General features: G+C 53.1%; 2 protein-coding genes across 4 annotated transcripts in view; one reads left to right on the top strand and one right to left on the bottom strand.

Moving 5' to 3' along the window:
• The first annotated feature begins 3,482 nt into the window (after positions 1 to 3,482).
• On the top strand, positions 3,483 to 8,960 carry KCNK15 (potassium two pore domain channel subfamily K member 15). Its single transcript, XM_010384268.1, is given in 3 exon segments — positions 3,483 to 3,765; positions 8,253 to 8,922; positions 8,924 to 8,960. Coding segments are annotated over 3 exon segments (990 nt in total).
• Positions 8,961 to 9,934: 974 nt separating this feature from the next.
• RIMS4 (regulating synaptic membrane exocytosis 4) overlaps positions 9,935 to 22,873 on the bottom strand; it is a 57,968-nt gene continuing 45,029 nt past the window's right edge. For all 3 annotated transcript variants that reach the window (XM_010384267.2, XM_010384266.2, XM_010384265.2), the window contains 4 exons: positions 16,221 to 16,333; positions 15,818 to 15,919; positions 15,036 to 15,175; positions 9,935 to 14,495 (listed from right to left, as the gene is read on the bottom strand). In XM_010384267.2, the coding sequence (XP_010382569.1) occupies positions 14,277 to 14,495; positions 15,036 to 15,175; positions 15,818 to 15,919; positions 16,221 to 16,333 (574 nt within the window). In that variant the 3' untranslated portion in view covers positions 9,935 to 14,276. The remainder of the gene's footprint in view (positions 14,496 to 15,035; positions 15,176 to 15,817; positions 15,920 to 16,220; positions 16,334 to 22,873) is intronic.

Raw genomic sequence — 22,873 nt, forward strand, 5'->3', positions numbered from 1 at the left:
AAAGGAGGAAGGAGGGGAGGAGGCAGAGAGGTAAGCTGAAGACGGAGATGTCTCAGGTGTTGCTGTTTTTGATGACTGCTCAGCTGACAGCTTTCCAACCTGAGAAACACACATACTCGAAGTCTAACCTCCTCTGGCTTAAAATAGAGCCACTGAACCAAAAATGCCAAGTACAGGGCACAGTCACCTGCCTGACGGGGCCAGACACATCCCCCATGGCCCCAGTAACACCCACCCCCAGCGGGCACACCTAAGCGCCTCTCAGCTGTGCATCATGGGACGCTCAGAACAGTGGGGGAGCACAGACAGCCACAGATCCTCGGCCCCATCCCGGAGACAAGGAAAGTGAGAACTATAGAGGCAATGGGAGGGGGATAAAGCTAGCAGCATCTGGCCTGACAAGGATCATGACCTGGGTAGCCAGACAGCCCTGAGTTCAATCCTGGTTCAGCCACAGCCTGGCTGGGAGGACTTGGCAGGTTAAGTATCTCTTGGCAGGTTAAGTGTCTCTGTGTCCTGGGCTGTAAGGTGAGAGTCCCGTGAGTGATGTCTGTGACTATGCCTAGCACAGGCAGAGTGTTTGGCCCTGCCCCTGCTTATGGAAAAAGAATTTTCGACACCTACACACAGACAGTTGTGAAAAAGGAGGAGAAGCAGCTACTGGCTAAGGGGCACCTGGAGAGTGGCACAAAACAGCTTCTATAATCCTCAACATGGTCCTATGGGGTGAGCGTCATTACTACCCTGTTTCTCAGATGGGAAAACCAAGGCACAGGGAGTACAAGTGTTCTGTTTATGGACACCCAGTGGTATGGTTTAGCTCTGTGTTCCCACCCAAATTGCATCTCCAATTATAATCCCCGCGTGTTGAAGGAAGGACTTGGTGGGAAGTGATTGAATCATGGAGGCAGTTTTCCCCATGCTATTCTCGTGATAGTGAGTGAGTTCTCACGAGATCTGATGGTTTAAAAGTGTTTGGCAGTCCCTGCCTCCTCTCTCTCTCCCACTGCTGTGTAAGACATAGCTTGCTTCCCTTTTGTCTCTGCCATGATTGTAAGTTTCCTGAGGCATCCCCAGGCATGCAGAACTGTGAGTCAACGAAACCTCTTTCCTTTATAAATTACCCAGCCTCAGGTAGTTCTTCACGGCAGTGTAACAACGGACTAATACACCCAGCTAGGAGTGGAGGAATTCAAACTCAGGTCTTACTGACTCCAGTTGTGTCCACAACCAGGCCCTCATTAACTCTCCCCTGAGTGGGCCCTGCCCTTCCCCCAAGATCAGGCCATTCCCCGGATCCCACTGTCTCCACAAACTCTTTTTGGGCTCTTGTTGAGCTGTGGGTCCTTGGAGCCCCACTCACTCCGACTCTGAGACTTTAGCCCAGGTTTCTGCTCCTCTGAAGTCTGAGCAGAAATTGGAATGTTAAACTTGCTGATGCTGTTGCTAAAAATCAGGCTGAGGTAGTGGCACCAGCACCCTGTTTCCGGCCCACTGAGCTTCATCCTGCTTCTCGGGAGAGAAGGGATCCAAGGCCCTCTCTACCAGGTACTGGGGCCCAATTCTGCCTGGGAACTGAGTCCGACAGGCACCAGGTTGGACATCCCTACAGGCCCCAGGCATCTGATCACTTGTGATATCTGTAACGGTGACTCACACTTCTAAACAAATCCTCAGGGCCAAGCTCAGCTCTCCAGCTCCACATCTACTGGTTCATTTAATCCTCACACCCACTGTATTAGCTTCCTGTTGCCGCTGCAATAAGTTATTACAAACTTGGTGGCTTAACACAAATGTATTATTGTCTAGTTCTGTAGGGTGGAGGGCTACACAGGTCTCACTGGGCTCAAATCGAGGCGTTGGCAGGACTGAGTTCCTTTCTAGAGGCTTCCATATGGAAATATAGCCTCCTCTGGGACCTGGAGGGCCTAGGCTGCAGGCTGGGCCTCAGGGGCTTAACATATGTCAGCGACTTAATACAACAGGACAGAAGCTCAAAACCCGGGCTCCTGATTGGGGGTTGGGGGACGACCTTGCAATGTATCATTCAGCCCCACGGTTTTCCCGTCTTGTGGGCTCCCTCTCGTCTAAAGACTAGGTCTCTGCATTCAGCCTTCCGGTGGGGAAAAGAGATAGAGCACGTGTGGGGCAGGGTTTTATGGGCCAGGCCTGGAAGTGGCATACGTCACTTCTGCCCATGTTCCATGAGCTAAGTCTTGGTTGCATAGACCCTGCTAAGTGCAAGAAAGGCTGGGCAATGTGGTCAGCTGCGTGCCCAACTCCACCTCCCCAGTGCATCCCTCCATTTCTCTCCATCTTCACACATTTGGACCACACTAGCCTTCGAATTGGCCTCCACTCCTAGCCACCATCCCTTTTCCCCATGACAGCCAGAGGCTCTTTAAAAAATATAAATCAGATCATTGTGGTGTTGTTGCGTGTGTGTGTGTGTTTGTGTGCCTGTGTTTGTAATACAGCCTTTCCATGGCTTTCAATAAACCCACATAAGGGCTTGTAAGACCCTGTGTGAAGTTGCCTCTTTGTCTTCCTTCTGCTCCGCCAAAGTATCTGCACCCCAATTCTCTAGCTCCAGCGACACTGGCTTCCCTGCAGTTCTGGCTGTCAAGCCATGCTCAGTTCTGTTTTTAAGCACCACCTTAGGTCGTGGGGTTCACCTTCCCCAAGAAACTATCCCCTTTCCTTCTTTATCACTCTTGTCTTAAATTAGTTTTTTGTTTGTTTGATTGTTAGCTGGCCCTCCTTACTAGGACTTCACCTTTACTTACAACAGGAATGTTGTTTGCACCAGTAGGTGCTTGGTAAATATTTGTCTGAGGATTGATTGACTGAATGAAAGAAGGAAGGAAGGAAGGCGGGAAGGAAGGAAGGAAGGAGAGAAGAATGGGAGGAAGGAATGAAAGGAAGGAAGGAATGAAAGGAAGGGAGGAAGGAAGGGAGGGAAGGGAGGGAGGAATGAAAGGAAGGGGGGAAGGAGGCGAGGGAGGGAGGAATGAACGAAAGTAAGAGAGGAAGGAAAGAAAGAAGGGATGAAGGAAGGAATGGAAGGAAGGGAGGAAGGGAGGGAGGAAGGAAGGAAGGAAGGAAGGAAGGAAGGAAGGAAGGAAGGAAGGAAGGAAGGAAGGAAGAAAGGAAGGAAGGAAGGAAGGAAGACTGGCACAAGGTCACAACATGAGTTAGCGGCAGGAACAGGATTTCTGCAGGCCCGGGGATTTGGGCCTTGGCTTCAGATCTCACTATTCGCAGACACATGAACCCCGGGCAGGCGCGTGGGAGGCGGACAGGGGAGCGGCTCTTCGGTCCCGGACACATGGCGATCCCAGCCTCCAGGTGCCCAGCAGCCGCCCCGCTCCGCCCCGCCCGTCACAACCCTGCTGTGTGGGGCCGTGGCTGGAGGGGGTGGAGCGTGCGGTCCGGGCACATGGAGCAGGTTGGGACCGGGGCGGGTACCGGGCCGGGGCGTCATGCAGAGGCCGAGCGTGCGCGCGGCGGGGCTGGTCCTGTGTACCTTCTGCTACCTGCTGGTGGGCGCCGCTGTCTTCGATGCGCTCGAGTCCGAGGCGGAGAGTGGCCGCCAGCGACTGCTGGTTCAGAAGCGGGGCGCGCTCCGAAGGAAGTTCGGCTTCTCCCCCGAGGACTACAGCGAGCTGGAGCGCCTGGAGCGCCAGGCTGAGCCCCACCGCGCTGGCCGCCAGTGGAAGTTCGCCGGCTCCTTCTACTTCGCCATCACCGTCATCACTACCATCGGTGAGCCGCCTGGAGCCTCCCTCTGCGCCCGCTCCAGCCCCAGCCGTCCCGCGGCGCCTTTGGGTTTCGGTCCCACCTCTGCCCCCGCCCAGCTGAGCTACTTCAGACGGGTCATTTCGGCTCACCGAGCCTCCCTCGCCTCCCTCGCCTCCCTCGCCTCCCTCGCCTCCCTCGCCTCCCTCGCCTCCCTCGCCTCCCTCGCCTCCCTCTGCTGAATGGAGCTGTCAGCCCACGCAGGCAGGGACGGGAGGAATCAGTAAATCGAGTTTGCCAAGAGGCTGGGTGACCCGGAAGTGCTCAGAAAACGTCCAAGGGGCTTGGATATAGATGAAGCGGGGCTCTGAGACCAAGAGGCTGGAGCTGCTTTTCTTTGCCTAGTTGCATCACATTTGCTGTGTGACCTTAGACAAGTTGCTCAACCTCTCTGAGCCAGAGTTTTCTCTTCTGTAAAATAGTGTCGCTAATTGGCCTTATCTCAGGGCTGTGGTGAGAGTTATTATCCAGGAGACAGACTATGCACAGACAGGGCCTGTGCTGAAATGGCACATACAGAGCACTACAAAGAAAACATAGATTTTTGATTATTGCAATTGTTGTTGTTACCCCATAAGAATGGGGACCTAGTCTGTCTTAGGGACTGCTCTATGACCAGTGCCTAGCGTGCAGTAGATGATCAATAAATACTTGTTAAAGGAATGACTGATAACCACAGGCTCTGGACCTTGCCCTCGCGGATGCAGAGCAGTTCCTTTGGAGCATCTGGACCACCAGCTGTTGCCATGACTACCATCTGGTTGGTATCTGCTGAACCTAAGCCTGGGGGAACAAGGAGGAGAGAAGTGAGCTCTGTAGGGTTCCAGGCTTGGTGCTGGCCACTCCCCAGGCTCCACTGTGAGTGTCCAGGCACCCCCGTGGGGCTTGGATCACCAGCCTGAAAGCCAGTGCCTTGGGGAAAGTTTCTCCATAACGCTCTTGCAAGTGAATGTGAGCTGTGGCTTTTGCAGTGGAGTTAAAAGCATGAGTTCTGGAATCACAGAGACTGGATTTCTGTTCTCATCTCTGTTGCCATGTGCCTTCTCTGGCAATTGATTCTACCTGTCCAAGCCCTGGTTTCCCCAAAGGCAAAATGCAACTGTTCCTACCTCACTGGGTGGTTGTCTGGTTTCAGGAAGGTCAAGCATGTAACATGCTTGACATAGTGCCTGAGGCCAAGGAGGCACTATTCATTAGTAATAATTCGTTATTTGCCAACATGGCCCCAGCTTTTATTCAGCTCTTTTGCCCCCTCCTGTCCACATGGGCACCCCTGCTTCCTATCTTGGTACAGCCTGAGACCCTCCTGGTTACCGTGCCCACTGCTTTGGGATGCCATCAACCTGTTCTCTCTGCCTTGTCCATATTCTTTGGAGGCTTGCCAGGGGGTTTTGGCCTCTTATCCTGGTTCTTTACCTCTGAGGTACATCTGGGAGGCTGATATAAGAGACTCAAGTGGAAACAGGAGGAATTTTGCCTTTTCTGGCCACTTGGGGGCACCACCACCCTCTGTGGTCCAGTCGGCTTAAGCTAGCCTTGCAGAGAGCCACGTGCCAGGCCCCAGGAATTTGGGCTTTGCTTGGATGGGAGAGAGGCACTGAAGCAATGGAGGATGTTTTTTAATAGCTCAGGCCCATGGAGGGTGCTGGTTAATAGCTCTGGCCCGTGGAGGGGGCTGGGTAATAGCTCAGGCCTGTGAGGGTGCTGGTTAATAGCTCAGGCCCGTGGAGGGTGCTGGGTAATAACTCAGGCCCGTGGAGGGTGCTGGGTAATAGCTCAGGCCCGTGGAGGGTGCTGGGTAATAGCTCAGGTCCGTGGAGGGTGCTGGTTAATAGCTCTGGCCCGGGGAGGGTACTGGTTAATAGCTCAGGCCCCTGGAGGGTGCTGGGTAATAGCTCAGGTCTGTGGAGGGTGCTGGTTAATAACTCTGGCCCGTGGAGGGTACTGGTTAATAGCTCTGGCCCGTGGAGGGTGCTGGGTAATAGCTCAGGTCCATGGAGGGTGCTGGTTAATAGCTCAGGCCCCTGGAGGGTGCTGAGTAATAGCTCAGGCCCATGGAGGGTGCTGGTTAATAGCTCTGGCCCATGGAGGGTGCTGTTTAATAGCTCAGGCCCATGGAGGATGCTGGGTAATAGCTCAGGTCCATGGAGGGTGCTGGTTAATAGCTCGGGCCCCTGGAGGGTGCTGGGTAATAGCTCAGGCCCGTGGAGGGTAGTGGTTAATAGCTCAGGCCCGTGGAGGGTAGTGGTTAATAGCTCAGGCCCGTGGCCTTTGGGCAGTTTTGTCCCTCTGAACCTAGTTTTCTTATCTATAAAATGGGAATAAAAACATGTCATATAGTCATTGGGAGGGTTAAATCTGATAATGCATGCAGAATACGTGGATTAGTTACTGTCATTATTAGTTATTATCTTTATTCATTTCACTCTCTGCCAAAACCTGGCACAGTCCCAAACAGCTGGAAGCCTCTTATTCCTAAAGAGACTCCTCTGTTTCTCACTAGCACCCCCTTCAATTTGGTTGAGCTTCAACTTTCATTGAGCATCTAGTCTATCTCAAGCTCTGTGCAGGACCCTGGTGATGGGGACTACAGAGAGGTGACCACCTTCATCCCTGCCCTCAAAGAGCTCAGTCTGGTGACGAGCAGGTCCTGTTTCTCCACAAAATAACAGAGAGGCAAAGTGATAGGGTTATGCAACAGAAATGTGGAAGTGGAGCCACAGGCCTTTAAATGTATGTAGTGCTGATATTTTGAATAAGTTATATATGCATACAGTACACACTTCACAGAGCACAAAAGGGTATGGAATGAAAAGGAATTTTCCCTCCCACCCTGTCTCTCAGCCCATAAATTCCCCTTCCTGGGTCAAATACAGTTACCAGTTTCTTGTGTGTCCTTCTAGATATATTCTCTGCCTATATATTCCTTTAAAACACATACACATACATTATATAGACATTATACACACAGTTTGTCTCTTGCTTTTTTCACTTAATATATGTTGGCGATGTTTTTATGTCAGTCTCTAAAGAGCTGCATCTTCTTGTTTGTAGGGTTTCTCAGCCTTGGAACTACTGACATTTGGGGCTGTGGGGACTGTCCTGTGCATTGCAAGATGTTTAGCAGTGTCCCTGGCCTCTACTCTCTAGATGCCAGTAGCACACAGACATCCCACTCCTCCCCCCCATTTGTGACAACCGGAATGTCTCCAGATGTTGCCAAGTGTCCCCTCAAGGGCAAAACCACTCTCGATTGAGAACTGCTACTGCGTAGTGTCCCATGGTTTGGATGGCACTATAATTTATTTAACCAGGCCCCTTTGGATGAACACTTACATTGTTTCTCATTTTCACTATGACTGACAGTGCTGCAATTATGACCCAAGTGCACACATATTTTTGCTCACGTGTGTATATTGAAGGGCTAACTTCCTAACTGTGGAACTACCTTGGTCAAAGGATTTGTATTTTTTGCTTTTTGGCAGGTAGGGCCAATCTGTTACAGGAGGCACATTCTTTTTGGGAAGATCCACCTGACTGTTCCTGGGGTACAGGCTCCTTTGAGAATACCATGAAAGCGACTGCTCCTCTTTCCAGGAAAAGATACACAATGAGATACCCATTCATTCCCCTGCAATGGCACGGTGTTCCAGGACTGAAGGTTGCCCAGTCGTGTTTAGATTCCCTATAGTAGTTGAAGGGACCCAGTAAGAATCCCCACGCCAGACAATCAGAACCAAAAGGTGTTTAGTGTGGGCAGGCTGAGCAGTGGAGGGGGAGGTAGTCAGGGGAAAAGGCATGTGGAGAGGACATGCTAGCTGGGGAAGCAGCTCGGCGTATAGCTGGAAAGTGGGGCAAGTTTTGCTTTTTTTTTTTTTTCATTAAAGCATAATTTACATACAGTAGAACTCACCATTTTCCTGTGTACGCGCCTGACAAATGAATACCTGTCAGGTAACTACAGCCGCGATCAAGACAGAACATTGCCATCAACCCCCAGAATTCCACCACGACTTCTGTAGTTAAGCCTGTCCCTAACCCCAGCTACTGGCAACCAACCATAGATCTGTTCTCTGTCGCCACAGTTTTGCCATTTCCAGAATGTCATTTACATGGAACCATGCGGTCTGTAGGCTTTGGAGCTTGTCTTCCCCCACGCAGCTGGAGACAGTTGAGATCCATCCTTCGTTGCCGCAAGTTACAGGAGTTCATTCAGTTGCTGAGAAGAATTGCAGTGTTTGGATGTCCCACGCGTTGTTTACTCATTCTCCAGTCGAGGGACACTTGGGTTGTCTGCAGTTTGGGGTGATGAATGACCTAGTTAGGACTAGTATTTGGAGATGCCCTTCTAGCCCCGGGGCCGGGGAGGGACGCCGGGCAGGCAGGCTGCGGGCGGGACTGTAGTCAACTGGAGCTGGGCGCTCACAGCCCTCCCCTCCGTTCTCCCTGCATAGGGTACGGCCACGCCGCGCCGGGTACGGACTCCAGCAAGGTCTTCTGCCTGTTCTACGCGCTCCTGGGCATCCCGCTGACTCTGGTCACTTTCCAGAGCCTGGGCGAACGGCTGAACGCGCTGGTGCGGCGCCTCCTGTTGGCGGCCAAGCGCTGCCTGGGCCTGCGGCGGCCTCGCGTGTCCACGGAGAACCTGGTGGTGGCCGGGCTGCTGGCATGCGCCGCCACCCTGGCCCTCGGGGCCTTTGCCTTCGCGCACTTCGAGGGCTAGACCTTCTTCCACGTCTACTACTACTGTTTCATCACCCTCACCACCATCGGCTTCGGCGACTTCGTGGCGCTGCACAGCGGCGAAGCGCTGCAGAGGAAGCCCCCCTACGTGGCCTTCAGCTTCGTCTACATCCTCCTGGGGCTCACGGTCATTAGCGCCTTCCTCAACCTCGTTGTCCTGCGCTTCCTGGCTGCCAGCGCCGACTGGCCTGAGCGCGCTGCCCGCCGCCCCAGTCAGCGCCGCCCGGGGGCGCCCGAGAGCCGCGGCCCCTGCCTGCCCCGCCGCCCGGCCAGCTCCCGGGGCTCCGCCTCGGTCTCCTGCCACGTACACCAGCTGGAGAGACGCGCCCGCGACAACCTGGGCTTCTCGCCCCCCTCGAGCCCGGGGGTCATGAGTGGTGGAGGGACCCAGGCTCGGGGCCCGGCGGAAGTCCATCTGACAACCCCACCCAGGTCAGGGTCGAATCTGGAACGGGAGGATCAGGCTTCAGCTATTAGGGCACCCCCCCCCCCAGGGTTTGGAGACGGGTGAGGGGCCTCTAGGAGGTCTTCTGCCACGAGCAGTTTCTCATTACCGTCTGTGGCTAAGTCCCCTCCCTCCTCTCCAAAAATATATTACAGTCACATCATAAGCACAAAGCAGGCTCTAGGGTCACCCTGTAGAAGCAAATTCCTTGTAGTCCAAATTGTATGAGGGCGTGGCCACATCAGCACCCAGGAGAGGCTCTGCACAGGTCCACGTCAGAGCTGACCCTCCAGAGCAACTTTTCTGTTGTGAAGAGGCTGGTTTTCTGAGTAACGGTTGAAACGTGCAACTTTCAACACTGGAATCCTCGCTGGAATTAGTGAGGTCAGACGCTCACATTACAAGAAGCATGGGGAACAAAGGTGGACCAAATGGGACCGTGTACAGTCCAGTGTGGACAAGTGGGTCAATCTCAGCGCTAAATGATCTCATTCTCTGCGCGGTGTGTAGAGTGGAGTCAACCCACGTGTGAACGGCGGCCTCTCTTCCCCAGACGGCTGATGCTCTGTCCCTGGCCAGCCACCCTTCAAGATGAGGCCTTGCTGTCACCCACCTGCCACGTACTGGGACCACTTGGACGCAGCAGAATGCCATGGGACAAGCTGTGTTCCGGGTCCCATCAATCACCAATGTGACCTTGGAGAATCTCATCCTCTCCCAGGGCCTCAGTTTCCACATCTGTAGAATGACTGGGTTCATCCAGAACCCTGCTCCCTCTTATGCATCTCTGGCGGGACTTTCTGGAACAGGCCCCTTCACCATAAGGGGGCAGAGACAAAGCCCGAGGTGTGGCATCCTGGCACCCCGTGGCACTCAAAGCCTCCACTCACTCACTTTCCTTGTCTTCCCAGATAGGGCTGTCTCAACACAAAGCATGAACGAGCCAGGTTAGAAAAGCCAAAAACTTTAATTTCAACATGAGCTACATGGTCATGAACACAATGCAACGTGACCCCACTCCAACCCAGGGGCCCCAGAAACCCTCCCTCCCTAAAGGCCTGGGCGGCTCCTGCTCCAAGAGAGGGAAATGAGGGAAAGGTGGGTGGATGGAGAGAGGCCCCCAGCCTAAGGACCCGGGCTCCTGCCTTCCCGCCACCTGCCCAGGAAGCAGTCATAGAGTGAAAGGGCTCCAGAGGTGATGCCCACAGCCCTGGGTTTGGCTCCACTCTGACCTCACTGAAGCACTGGGTTCAGTGGGCACCATTGGCCCACCTCACAGGCTCGGCGTCGGGTGAGCTCGTGGACGCTAATGCTTTCCGTCCACTCTGAGGTGCTGCTCCAGACGTGAGGCCCTCCCAGAGGGCCTCGGAGACACCATGGGGGAACAGGGAGTGGGGCTGGGTCCCTGGGCCTGATACAGCGCTGCTGCTCAATAAATAAACGCAGGTAGCCTTGCCTGACGCAACAGCTGTGCCTCCAGAGGGGCTGGGACTTGGTGCTGTTTCTGACACGGAAATGCACCCAGGAGCTCCTGGCTGAAGGGAATTGGCTTGTGAAGTGCATAACCACCCCCTAAGCCATCTGCTCCACCTCTGGGTGTAAAAGAGTGAGCTCTGGGCTATTGGAAAACCGAGTTCCAGTCCTGCCCACCCATTAATACAGTGGGACCTTAGGACGTTCCCCTCCCAAGACCTCAGCTCCCTGCTTTGAAATGGGGATGACAGCACAGGCCACCACCTCCTCCCAGGGGCTCCTGTGAGGGCAGAAGGGCACACTCGAGGTAAAAGCATTCGGAAAACGAAGTCTGAAAAGCACAATAGGAAGGCCAGGTCTCACTGCATGTGAAGGTTTGCTGACGACTTCCCTGAAATGAGGCGCCCACAGCTGCTCCCATTCCCTCACTGCCCCAGGCAGGAGCTGGTATTTCCTAACTCACCCACCAGTTGGTCCTGAAGATGCGATGGCCCCTTACTGGGGGCCTCCACCCAGGCCTCGAGGTCTAGACCCAATCCTGTGTACCCTCAGTCAGCTGGGCCAGCCCCCCAGGAGAGCTAAGTCTCCCTGGCAACCCTCTCCCCCAGACCCAGGCCCAGAGAAGTCACTGGCTTATAGAGATGGAGCCCAGCAGGGCTATGCAGCCCAGGACTTAGAGACTAGGAATCCTTGTTCCAGCAGACATGCACTGGAGCAACGGTCTCCTGTTGCCTGAAGAACAGTGGCGCCCCTAGTTCTTCCCCCTTTGTGCCCTTGCTGAGGGGTCTTGTGTGAGTCACTTCCTGTTTCTGGGCCTCAGTTTCCCAACCTCTCAGATGGGCTACAGATTGTCCTGCCCATCTTTTGGGGGCCATTAGGCTTCAAAGAAAGAAGGGAGGAGAAGGTATGGGCAGTGGCAGCCCTACCTCATACTGCCCTGGCTCCAGCTCAGCCTCTATTGGGAGGAGGGGACCCAGGTTGGGGGTGTCACTGAACACACAGGTGACTCCAGGGGTGGCTTTTCCCCCCAAGCTAGGTCTTGATTTCCTTGTCTGTAAAATGGAAATGGACTAATGGTCCCAAAGGCCCTTCCCCTCTACTATGCAAAGGGGGTTCTGGAGAAGGAGAGTGGAGATGGCTCCTTCCTTTCCATGGTATCCTGCATGTGATCTTGGCCCAGAGATTGAAAATAGTCACCCCCTGGAGACCCCAGCCCCCCTGTGGCCCCCAGTGCCACCCTCTCTGCTCCTCTTCAAACAGTGCAGCCTGAGTCAGCAAGGGGCCAGGCAGTAGTGGGGACAGGATGGGCTTGAAGTTCTCCAAAGCGAATGATGAAAATGTCACTCTCCTCCCCAAACCCCCATCCCTTGGTGAGGACAGACTGTAGTTCCCACTCCCAATGGTCACAGCCCCTGGGAAGGGGGCACATGCTCACGATGATACAAAGAAACAGGGCTCCAGCCCCCAGCTGCTCCACCCCTCCAGGAGGTGAGCGGGATTTCACAGAACAAACAAGAAAATCATTGAGGGGGCCCTCACTGACCACCCCCAGGTGTTGTTATTGCTTCGGAGCTCTCTCTCTCTCTTTATAAAGGCTGTGCAGACACCAGGGGAAGGGCTCAGGCTGTCAGGGCCAAGCCCCTGCTCCCTCTGGTTGGGACAGCCAGGCTCTGCCCTGTTTTTGAAAAGCTACCCCTGAACAACCACAGCGGTGATGGCTGGAGAGAGAAGGCGCTCTCCTGGCTCAAAATATTCCAATGGTGAGTAATAAACGAACAGCAGAGAAATTACACTGGTTAGAAAAACAAACAGGCAAGGGGCCAATTCTGTGCCTCGAATGCGAGTCCCTCCAGAGCCCTGCTCCTTCTGCCCCTAGCCTTGGGATTCCACCCACCATGGTCCCAGGAAGCTCTGAAGACTTCCTGGGTAAAGGGGGCATCTCCAACTCCCCTTCCCAGTGCAGGGTAAGCAGCTCTGTGGAGGTGATATACATCGACCAGAACTTTAAAGGATACCCAGGGCTTACACAGGCTAAGGGAAGGGAAGGATTTCCAGATGGAAGGAGTTGCCTGGTGGGACTGGGACTAGGACCGGGACTGGGAACAGGGTGGGACCAAAGGCAGCCTGGGTGTCCTCAGGGGAAAACAACACCCTCTAATGGAGGCCAGGCCCCCTCTGCCAAGGTCCTACAACCCTTAGGAGTGCCTCATAAAGAAAGTCAGTACCAAGAATAATAAATCAGAACAGCCGAGTCTAACAGGCAGCTCCAGCTATAACCCTACAGGGGACAGGGGAAGGAAGGGGGCGGAGGAGGAGGGGCTGGCCTCCTGTGAGCCAGGCTGCCCCATCTAGGCCCAGGCCAGCAAGGAGACAGTGGTCTCCTGGAATGTACTTGAGTCTCCTCTCCACCCCCAGTCCTGGGACTCTGTAAGGACTATGCATGAGCTAAGAACAGGCCCCAGGGCTTGGAGCACTAACTACCTAGCTGGCCTGGACTATGCCCTACACAGCAGGGACTAGGTCAAGAGTGGCAGGCTTCTGGGTGCCTCCCAGGGGAGGTGGCAGAAATGTGCTTCTATAAAGAGGGGCCAGCCTCCAGCCTCCCTTGCATGCAAAAGGGCTCCCGCAGGCCCCAGGGAGGGCTGGGCTGGGAAGGCAGCTACCCAGGCCTGCCGGAAAAGGGATCTCCCAGTTCTAACACTCACACATCTTCACTCTTCTTTCGTACCATCATCTTTCCTTCCGCCAAGGTAACTGAGGCCGGGGCAGTGGGTTCTGCCCTTAGTATAGGATGGTTTGTTTAAAAAGACTAAAATAGGGGGGCTCTATTTGCCTCCCCAGCCCCCTGGCCTGGAGGCAGGGGGGGTAGACAAGATGACCTTCGACCTCATGCAACAAGGAGGGGTTCTCCAATTTGAGAAACCCTTATCTTGGCACCACCAATCCCAATCCCAACTTTCTTTAGCCTCCCCCTCCAATACAGCACCCCCCAAATGCTCTCTAGGGTTGGGGTTCTGGAAACTCAGGTTCCACAGCTCCTCCACCAGAATACAGACGACAACATTCTTTCCAGTCCGCCAGCGGTTCCTAAACTAGCTGGTTGCAATCCCATGGAGCGAGGCACCTGGGGGTCTGTACCAGGCCCCCGGCACCTCCTCCTTTCCTTTGGTCCCTGCTGAACCCCAATTCCTAGAGCCACCAGAAGAGGGGCAGGCAGGAGGGGATGGACAGATGGACTCGGACAGGCTGCGGCAAAGCTCCTTCCACGGGCAGGCAGAGGGAAGCCCAAGCTCCGCTTCAAGTGGGGGCTCTGGGCCCCTGGGAGCTGGCTCCGGATCCTTGCAAAGCTGCCCCTTCATCTCTGGGGCAGGAGTAGCTGCCTGAACCCGGTGCCGCAGGAAAGACACTTGCTGGTAATTGGCACCATGGAAATGGCCGGCTGGGTTCTGGACTTGGCTCTGGGCAGCGAGCTTCCGAGGAGGCAAAAAGGGGGAGAAGTTGGACAGAGTTTGGGAAGGGAGAGTGGTCTGCTCTGCCACCTCAATCTTTCCTTTCTCCGGACTGCAGCCACATCCACCAGGTCAAGAACCGGCCAAGTCAAAAGTGTAGCCAATCCCGTTGGGAGAGGGAAGGTCTCAGGGGGTAGGAGGCAAAGAAGGGGTGAGGAGGGGCCCAAGGGGGGCAGGTCTCCCCATTCTGCTTCCCCACTATGGGGGAGAGCCCCGTCCTCCTGTTCAATGTGCCCCTGGGCCTGGGGTCCCAGGTCAGGGCTGGGTGGTCTCCAGGCCATCTTGGGGAGCCCCTCCCCATCCCAGCACTAAGAGCGCTCTCCGCAGGGCCCCACGGTGCTCTCAAGGGACAACTGGGATGCCTGCCGGAGCAGGGGGCCTGTGGCTGGGTCCACCATGGAGGAGGTGGGGAAGAGCTTGTACCAGCCCACGGCCAGGGTGGTCAAGTCCAGCTCCTCCAGCAGCACGCGAGCCACACCCATGAACTGCTTCCGCTCCATCCGCCCGTAGTTCCCCCACACGATCACCTGCGGGGCAAGAGACACAGTGGTTCAAATCCTGCCAGTGCCACTCACAGGCCGAGAAGCAGAACCTGGGTCGCCCCCATGCCCAATCCATCTCAGTCCTGTGATTTCTACCTCCTTAAAATTGCAATTCCTCAATAGGCCCTTCTTATCACAGGCACCATGCCAAGCCCCTGCCTCCAGAGGCTGGTGACGGTGATGGTGACGGTGTTGATGGCAATGGGTAGAACACTTGCTGTAGGCAAAACTGCAAATACTTTTCCTGCACACAGCACACATTCCACTGGCACCAGAATGTTATCAGGTAGGTACCGTTAGGGTCCCCACTTTATGGATGAAGAAACTGAGAGTCAGAAGGGAACTTGTTCAAAGTTGCACAGCAAGTTGTGGAGCTCAGTTCAGCCACAGTGAACTGAGGGCCTCACCTATTTCCTCCAGGCGAGGCCCTCCAGAGACACCCCCCGCCAGGGGTGCCCTCCTGTCATTCTGGTCCTGTGCATGTGTGCTCGTGCACATACATGTGAGCGTACTAATGCCCCTCACCTGGAGGACTTTGCCCTGGGGACTCTCGGGAAACAGCAGCACCTGGTTATACAGTGGGTCCAGCGACTTGCGAGCGACTTTGGTCTTCTTCTTGGCAATGCAGACACCATTCTCTAGCAGGTAGGCCTTGATATAGGCCGCTGGGGACAGAGGCCAGCAGGGGTGAGTTCTAGTTTGGCCCTCAAATGGTGGGCAACGGGTGCAACAGAGGGAGGCTGCCCACCCTCTGCTGGAGATAGGTATGCCCCCATGGGGTCTGGGGAGGACGCACCAGGACACATGGGGGGGTGGGCATTTGGGGGCAGCAGGTACAGCGGGGCTTGGGTGCAGCCTGCCCCACCTTCTCTGGTGGTCCTCACTGTCTCCCCTTCCTTTGCTCACTCGCTCACCTGTTTCCTCCCTCAGTCTGTGATGTGCCCACCCTCTCCCTGGCTTATGCGTCCATCTGTGGACCCACTCACTCACCAAGCCTGAGCACCTACTGCAGGCCAAAAACTCTGCTAAGCACTGGGGTATAACGATAAGCAGGAAAGATGGTTCCTGCCTTCCAGCTCTTACCACTGGGCACCATGTGTCCAGTGGAGGAGAGGAACAAGGTCAACAGACAATCTCAACTGGCTCCCCAAACAAACCCTAAACTACCAGTTCCACATAAGACATTACAGTTGGGACGGGGGTCCCCACAGTTGGGCCCAGTTTTCTCTCTTCAAGGCCCTCAGTACCCATCAGGATATCCTCCCTGACCTCCACCCCAACCCTGCAGGGGAGGGTAGGCCCCAGACCTGGCAGTGTCTTGGAGCCTGGCTTGGCTGTCAGTCCCCGGGCCTGGATAATGTCCACTTCCAGCTGACCGTTCCGCTCCTGCAAGCCAATCTCCACATCCCCTGCAAGAGGCACCAAGAGATGAGACTGGGAAATGACTCAGAAGCTCAAGCTGGGACTCAGCTCTTCCCCTCTACTTAGAGCTGAAACCCCCTTCCCCTGCTCCCAGCCCAGGATAAGACCAGAACCAACTCCCACCAAGTGCCTAGGCTCTGCTGAGGGCTGGCGAGTGTGCCCTGGGCTCTAGGTGGCATGCGCAGAGGATGGATCAACAGGCAGAGGGGAAGGAGGGAGAGATGCTGGGCTTCTGGTGTGATCCCTCACCTCCCCTAGTCCATTTGAAACCAGCCTTGGGGCACTCACCCATGGGTGTGGTGGCCAGCGTCTGGCGGCCCACAAACTGTGCTGGCCCCATGCTTCCCAGGAAGTCACTGAACTGGGCATCTGATGCCAGGCAAACTCCTCCATAGTTAAGGCTGCGAGAGGAAAAGATGAGACAAAGCACATGTTCCCAGTGGTTCCCAGTGGCTGACTGACAACTCTGGACTCAGGCAGTCAACCTCCATGAAATGGATATGCTGAGACTTCCCTCTTGGGATGGAGATAAGGTTTACCCAGTATCTGGCTCATGTGGTTTAGTGCCTTGATACTCCAAATGTGGTTCAGAGACCAACAGCATCAGCATCACCTGGGAACTAATTAGATACATCGAACTGCAGCCCACTCCACCCCCAGCTGCTGAATCAGAATCTGAATTTTAACGCGAGCCACAGATGATGCCCTTGCATGTGAAAGTGTGAGCTCTACTGCAAGGGGCTCTGGACTTGGAGGGGTGCATTTCTTGCTGCTGCTTGGCCACCTAATATTCACTTCCCCTTCCTCTGGTAACAGGATCTCAAATTTTCTTTGTGGAGCCCCCTCCCCATGGCACATGATCACAGTGGGGTGGAGGGAACAGCTCCTGAGACTGGGCCTCCAGCTCAGCCTGGTCAATCAGGGCATCCCTTCCCCTTGGCCAGTGATCGGCTCAGAGACAGGCATGTGGCCCAGTTCAACCAACAAGAATCAGGCCTAGAAGCTTTGTTTGAACTATGGTGAGTGAGACGCTCTCTTTCCCACCAGATTTGAGCCTGAGATGCAGGACTGGAGCTTCTGGTGCTATGTGGCTACCATCTGGATCCTGAGAACAAAACCATCAAAATGACAGCATTGTGTGAGCTCCTGGATCAAGCTCTGCCTGAAGCAAGCTACTTCATCTTTTGGTTACATTAAGTCAATATCAACAGCAACAACAAAGATAATTTTATTATTTTGCTTAAGACAGGTTGAGTAAGTTCTCCCCACTCCCTTCACTTCTCTAAGTGTCTCTTTCTCATCTGTGAAATGTGAATAATAATGTTCCCGTCTCTTAGGTCTGTTGTATTAAGTGCGATGAGGCACTAAGTACCATGCCTGATGTGCCCCTGTTATCCTGAGGACCAAAGCACTTGCAACCCATTTTCTCATCTGATCCTCACCACAACCACAGGAGGTTTTTTTTTTTTTTTTGAGACAGAGTCTCACTCTGTTGCCCAGTCTGGAGTGCAGTGGCACAGTCTTGGCTCACTGCAGCTTTGAACTCCTGGGTTTAAGCAATTCTCACGCTTCAGCCTCCCAAGTAGCTGGGAATACAGATGTGTATCACCACATCCAGCAAATTGTTGTGTTTTTAGTAGAGACAGAGTTTCATCACATTGGCCAGGCTGGTCTCGAACCCCTGGTCTCACGTGATCCACCCACCTCAACCTCCCAAAGTGCTGGGATTACAGGGGTGAGCCACCACACCTAGCCCAAGAGGTTGGCTTTTGATCTTTATCACCATCATTGAGATAAGAAACACATCTGCCGAGCAAAATGGTGACACTATTCCCTGGCCAGAGCTGATGCATACGGAGTTAGATGCTTAACCCAAGTCAAGCCAATCAAAACCTCTCTCTGGGAAATAAAAAACAGAATCCTGGAGACTAAAAGTCACAAGAATGGCCTGCCCTCATGCAAAACCCATAAACTCTACTCGCTACCCAGTCCTGGCTGCCCAATTCTTCCCTGAGCCATGTGAGGTCCCCCAGTGTTCTGTTTTTATTTAAGCTATCTGCAGAGCTAATGGCAGAATATTCAGCCTGAGTGCTTTTCCTTTTCCTGATTTCCTAATACCCCTGGCTGCTTTCCCCATTCAGACAGTAGCCAGGGTGTCCTATGTTTGCTGCCTCAGAGAAGGAATGACCCAGCAGGAGGTACAGAGCAAGAGACTTGGGCTCCTGACTTTTCAGTTCCAAATCTAAGGAACAGACTTGAAAGAATAAGTACAAAACTAGGCTATCCTGCCCCGAAACAGACATATCCTCAGCCTGGGAGAGCAGAGGAAGTCAGGCAAGGAGGGAAGATTGCTGAGATGCTGCAGGATCCTTGAGGAAGGTCTGCAGTCCCCAGCTGGTGAGTGCTGGGGGAGACAGAAAACTCCAGATAGGCTGGGGGCATCTGAAAGCAGAGGACACCTGCACCCACCCTGCTTATTGGGTGGAGCTAAGAAAAGGGCAGAACACTCTAGAGAAATGGCTGCTTGGGCATCTTGTCAAGTGACCCCCTGGGAGATCTCGGAGGCTCACTGTATGTCCCTCCACACCCTCAAGAGGAAAATATGATCCAGGTGCACTGGATGGAAGGGCAGATTCATAGAGTCCTGGTGGTCTGGGCATAGAGAAGTGGCTGAGACCAATGGGAAACAGTGACCAGGAGCAGACAGTCAGATCATGTTCCAGGAGACAGCAGAATGACGGACGATGATTGAGGAACACATACTCTGTGCCCAGTGTCTGAGCACCACAATAATAGCAGCCCATGCTACTGGACGCGAGCCCTCACTGACATCCAGCTGGTACACCAGGTGTTATGGCCAGCATCCATATGATCCATTCATTCATCCAACAAATGTTTACTGAGCACATACTATGCACTCTATTGTGTCCAGGCACTATTCTGGACACTTGGAACATGTCAGTGAACAGTGATTCCTGCCCTTGAGGTGCTTAGATTCTAGTAACATATTATACACAATTAATATCATAAACATTACAGTATGTTAGAAGGTGGTAAATGATAGAAATCTTAGGAATAAATAAATAGAAAATTCATGTGGGCCGGCGGGTGGGGCGGGGGGGGGATGTGGGTTGCAATACGAAATAGTGTGATCAGTAGCTGTGACCTGTGCTTCCGATTAAATACTTTGACTGTTACCCTGGGCCTGTTCTAGAAATTTACATGGCTTCTTTCTACATAAACTTCCCCAGGACACAGGCATAACCTTTGGGAAAATCCTGAACTAAGTGAGTCTAAGTTTTCAGCAAACAGAGGACACAGGGGGACTTGATACACAGATTAGCAACAGTGAACTCCCAGTGCTCACTAAATGCCACAAATGTCAAAGTGCTCTATACTTATTAATTCATTTCAGCCTCACAACAACCCTATGAGGTCAATACTATTACTGGGTCCATTTTATAGATGAGCTGGAGAGTTAAGAAACCTGCCCAAATCACACAGGTACTGCACGGCCCCACCCTACCCCTTGGCACTCACTTCTATACTTGGAGGCTACCTGCTCTTATACCTGCCACTAGGTCTCAGGGCTTATTTTCTGGCTGTGAGAATTCTGAATTTTGCTGGGGGAGAAAATTCAGCCTGTGGCACAGGGCAGGCTGGAAGCACCTGAGGGTTCATGGCCCAGAAGCAGCCCCCACCCAGTGACAAACTGGGAGTCTGCAGTGGGGATAATGCAGGTGAATGTTCACCTAGCCTCCCAAGGCTCCCCAGTGGGCCTGAGCTCCAGCTGCCCTTAGTGGTAGCAGGCTTGATGATGCATCCGTTATTAGCTCCCCTCCCTTCCCATCCCATTCCTTGCAGCTCCCACACTGGGGATTCCTGGGATGGCCTGCCAAATATCCAATTTCCACTTGAATCTTTGAGTCAGGGTCTGCTCTGGAAGAAGCCAAACCAAGACAGAAGCTGAGTGGTATCTGAACCCAGAGAGTCAGGCTTCCAAGTCTATTATCTTAACAATTAGGCAACAATGGTTTTTTATAGAGAGGAAGTGTGAAAAAAATAAAGTCACTTAAGTGTCTGGGGACTGAAATGTGCACCCACTATTCTTGCAAAACCAAAGACCCTCAATTAACAGCACAGAAGCCATGGTCTAGACCAGGGGTCCCTAACCTTTTCAGCACCAGGGACCAGTTTTGTGGAAGACAATTTTTCCATGGACTGGGGCAGGGAGTAGGGGATGGTTTTGGGATGCAACTGCTCCACCTCAGATCATCAGGCATTAGTTAGATTCTCATAAGAAGCCCGCAACCTAGATCCCTCTCATGCACAGTTCACGGTAGGGTTCACGCTCCTATGAGAATCTAATGCCGTCAGTGATCTGACAGGAGGCAGAGCTCAGGCGGTAATGCTCGCTAGCCCACTGCTCATCTGCTCTGCGGCCTGGTTCCTAAGAGGCCAGGGGCCAGTAACCCTGGGGGGACCCTGGGGTTGGGGACCCCTGGCCTCTTTCACACTGGTGACGTGGCCGGGTGCGGTGGCTCACGCCTGTAATCCCAGCACTTTGGGAGGCCGAGACAGGCGGATCACAAGGTCAGGAGATCGAGACCACGGTGAAACCCCGTCTCTACTAAAAAAACACACTGGTGACGTGGCCTTTCCTCCATGCCCCTGCGTCTCTTTTCCACCCTACCCTCCCAGCCATCTGGGGGGTCAGGCTCCATTTTGTAAGGAGTGTCTGGGCTCCAAAAGCCTGAGAAATGGTGGGGGTCTCACAGATTCCAGGCATGGAAGGAGTGCAGCCTCCCAGGCAGAGGGAGGCCCTCTGCAGCCTGAAATTGAAAGTTTCCTCCAACATCATCATTGTCTGCTCCTCAGTTCCTGGTGGGATTGTGAGCAGACAATGGGGAACTGGCAGGCCTGGTAATTAGCGGTAATTGTTTATAATATCTGGGCGGCTGCCTGATTTCCTATCCCAGGGAGCCTTGCTAGCTGCCAAGGAACCCGGCTGACGCCCCAGAAACCCTGAATAGGTTATCACGTCCTCCTGGGGGCTGGAGGAAGGTGGAATAAAGTGGTGGCCAGGCCCTACTAGCCAGAAATCCAACTGCATCAGAGACCTGACTCCCCCTTGGGGTCTTTCCTGGAGCACGAAAAGAAGGCAGAGGTCACAAAATCAAATCTGCCTCTACTCCTCACTAGCCAACCGCTTGCTGTGTGACCTCTGACAAGTTGTTACTGCCTCTGCAATTTCAGTGTTCTTAACTGCAAACGAAATCACACTGCCTCATGGACAGTGTCTGGTCTTTTCGTTGGCCAGTGCCTGTGCTGTCTCAGTTTCAAACGTTTTTCTGCTTACGGCATCCATGAGCACAGGGGTATAAAAGAGCTTACTGAATTAAGTACTGCATATGTGCTACAACTTTGACAAGTCCTTGTATGCAACAGGAGCTCAATAAATGTTCACTGCCAAGCCCTACAGCAGGACTCACACTGGGAAAATAAAGGATGGGTTGAAGACTGGATTTGGTGTAACATAGACCCTGGATTCCAGTATTATACAACCTGTGGGAAGTGTCTTAATCTCTCTGAGCTGCAGTTTCCTCATGTGGAAAATGGGAATAAATAGTAATCATCTTGCTGAGTTGTTGGGGAGGGTCAGAGAGCTAGTGCAGGCAAGGTGCTTAGCACTGAGGACCTGCTGAGTGAATCAAAGGGTGAGATACCGTGGCCTGCTGGGCCTGCTGCCTGGCCTGGGAGAGCCTCCTTGCTACATTCTTGGCATTTTCATGGCATTTCAGATTCTAGACCTGTTAGTAAGTGCAGCATCTGGATGCCTGAGAACAAGCCCAAGCCATTTTGGGGAGGACTGCAGCAGCGGATCCCTTCCAGGGACATGTGCCACTTGGACAGGCGCAAAGCCCTGAAACAGGATTACAACCTGTGTTCTGCTGGCCTTTTATTTTGTGTTAATGGTGAAATGAGATTTCTTGCATTTCAAATCCTATTACTCTTGTTTGCAGAGCTGAAACCCACTGGTCTTTTATTATTAACCTCTGAGCTTGGTTTGACCCCTGGATTTTCTGTGTTCTTGATGGTGAAAGAAGTAACTAGGTCACGCAGGGGTTTCACTCCATTCTCTTTTCCAGATGGATCACTCGTTTCAACAGCATCAGAAATTAAAAGGTTGCACAGCCCTTATGGTGATTATGGGTTATGTGGTTCTCAAAGGTTTAGGAATTTATGGGTTCCCTATCCATCCATTCACTACATGCCCGCCCATCCATCCATCCATGTATCCATCCCTCCATCCATTTATCCATCCATCCATCCATCCATCCATCCATCCATCCATCCATCCATCCATTTATCCATCCATCCATTCATCCATCCATCCATTTATCCATCCATCCATCCATCCATTTATCCATCCATCCATTTATCCATCCATCCATCCATCCATCCATCCATCCATCCATTTATCCATCCATCCATCCATCCATCCATCCATCCATCCATCCATCCATCCTCCCACAAACTCACCAAACCTACAATATAGTCAATTCTGCTGTAACATGAAATATACATTTCTAAAAATTACTGTGCAATGCAAAATCCTGCTATAAAAATCACAGAGCTTATGGGAAAATGGGGTCAGTGTCACATCAAAAAAAGAAAAAGGCAGGAATGCAGTAAAAATGACAGCATGGTTTTATATATGTTAAATGCTTTAGAAATGCATAAATACTACAATAAAAATGGCACATGACCTTGAAAACAACCTGCAGTTTGCTTGTGGAAGGGGGTGTCAGAAGAGGTGCAGCCTGTGAGTGATTTTGAGGCAGTGAGGGAAAAACTGAAGTCAATGGAAAGTTGTACCACCAAGTGTGGACGGGTGTGGCTTATAATAGTAAACTGAGGGTGCCGTGGATGTCTGAGCC

The sequence above is a fragment of the Rhinopithecus roxellana genome, chromosome 13 (genome assembly GCF_007565055.1).
Source record: "Rhinopithecus roxellana isolate Shanxi Qingling chromosome 13, ASM756505v1, whole genome shotgun sequence".
Classification (NCBI taxonomy): domain Eukaryota; kingdom Metazoa; phylum Chordata; class Mammalia; order Primates; family Cercopithecidae; genus Rhinopithecus; species Rhinopithecus roxellana.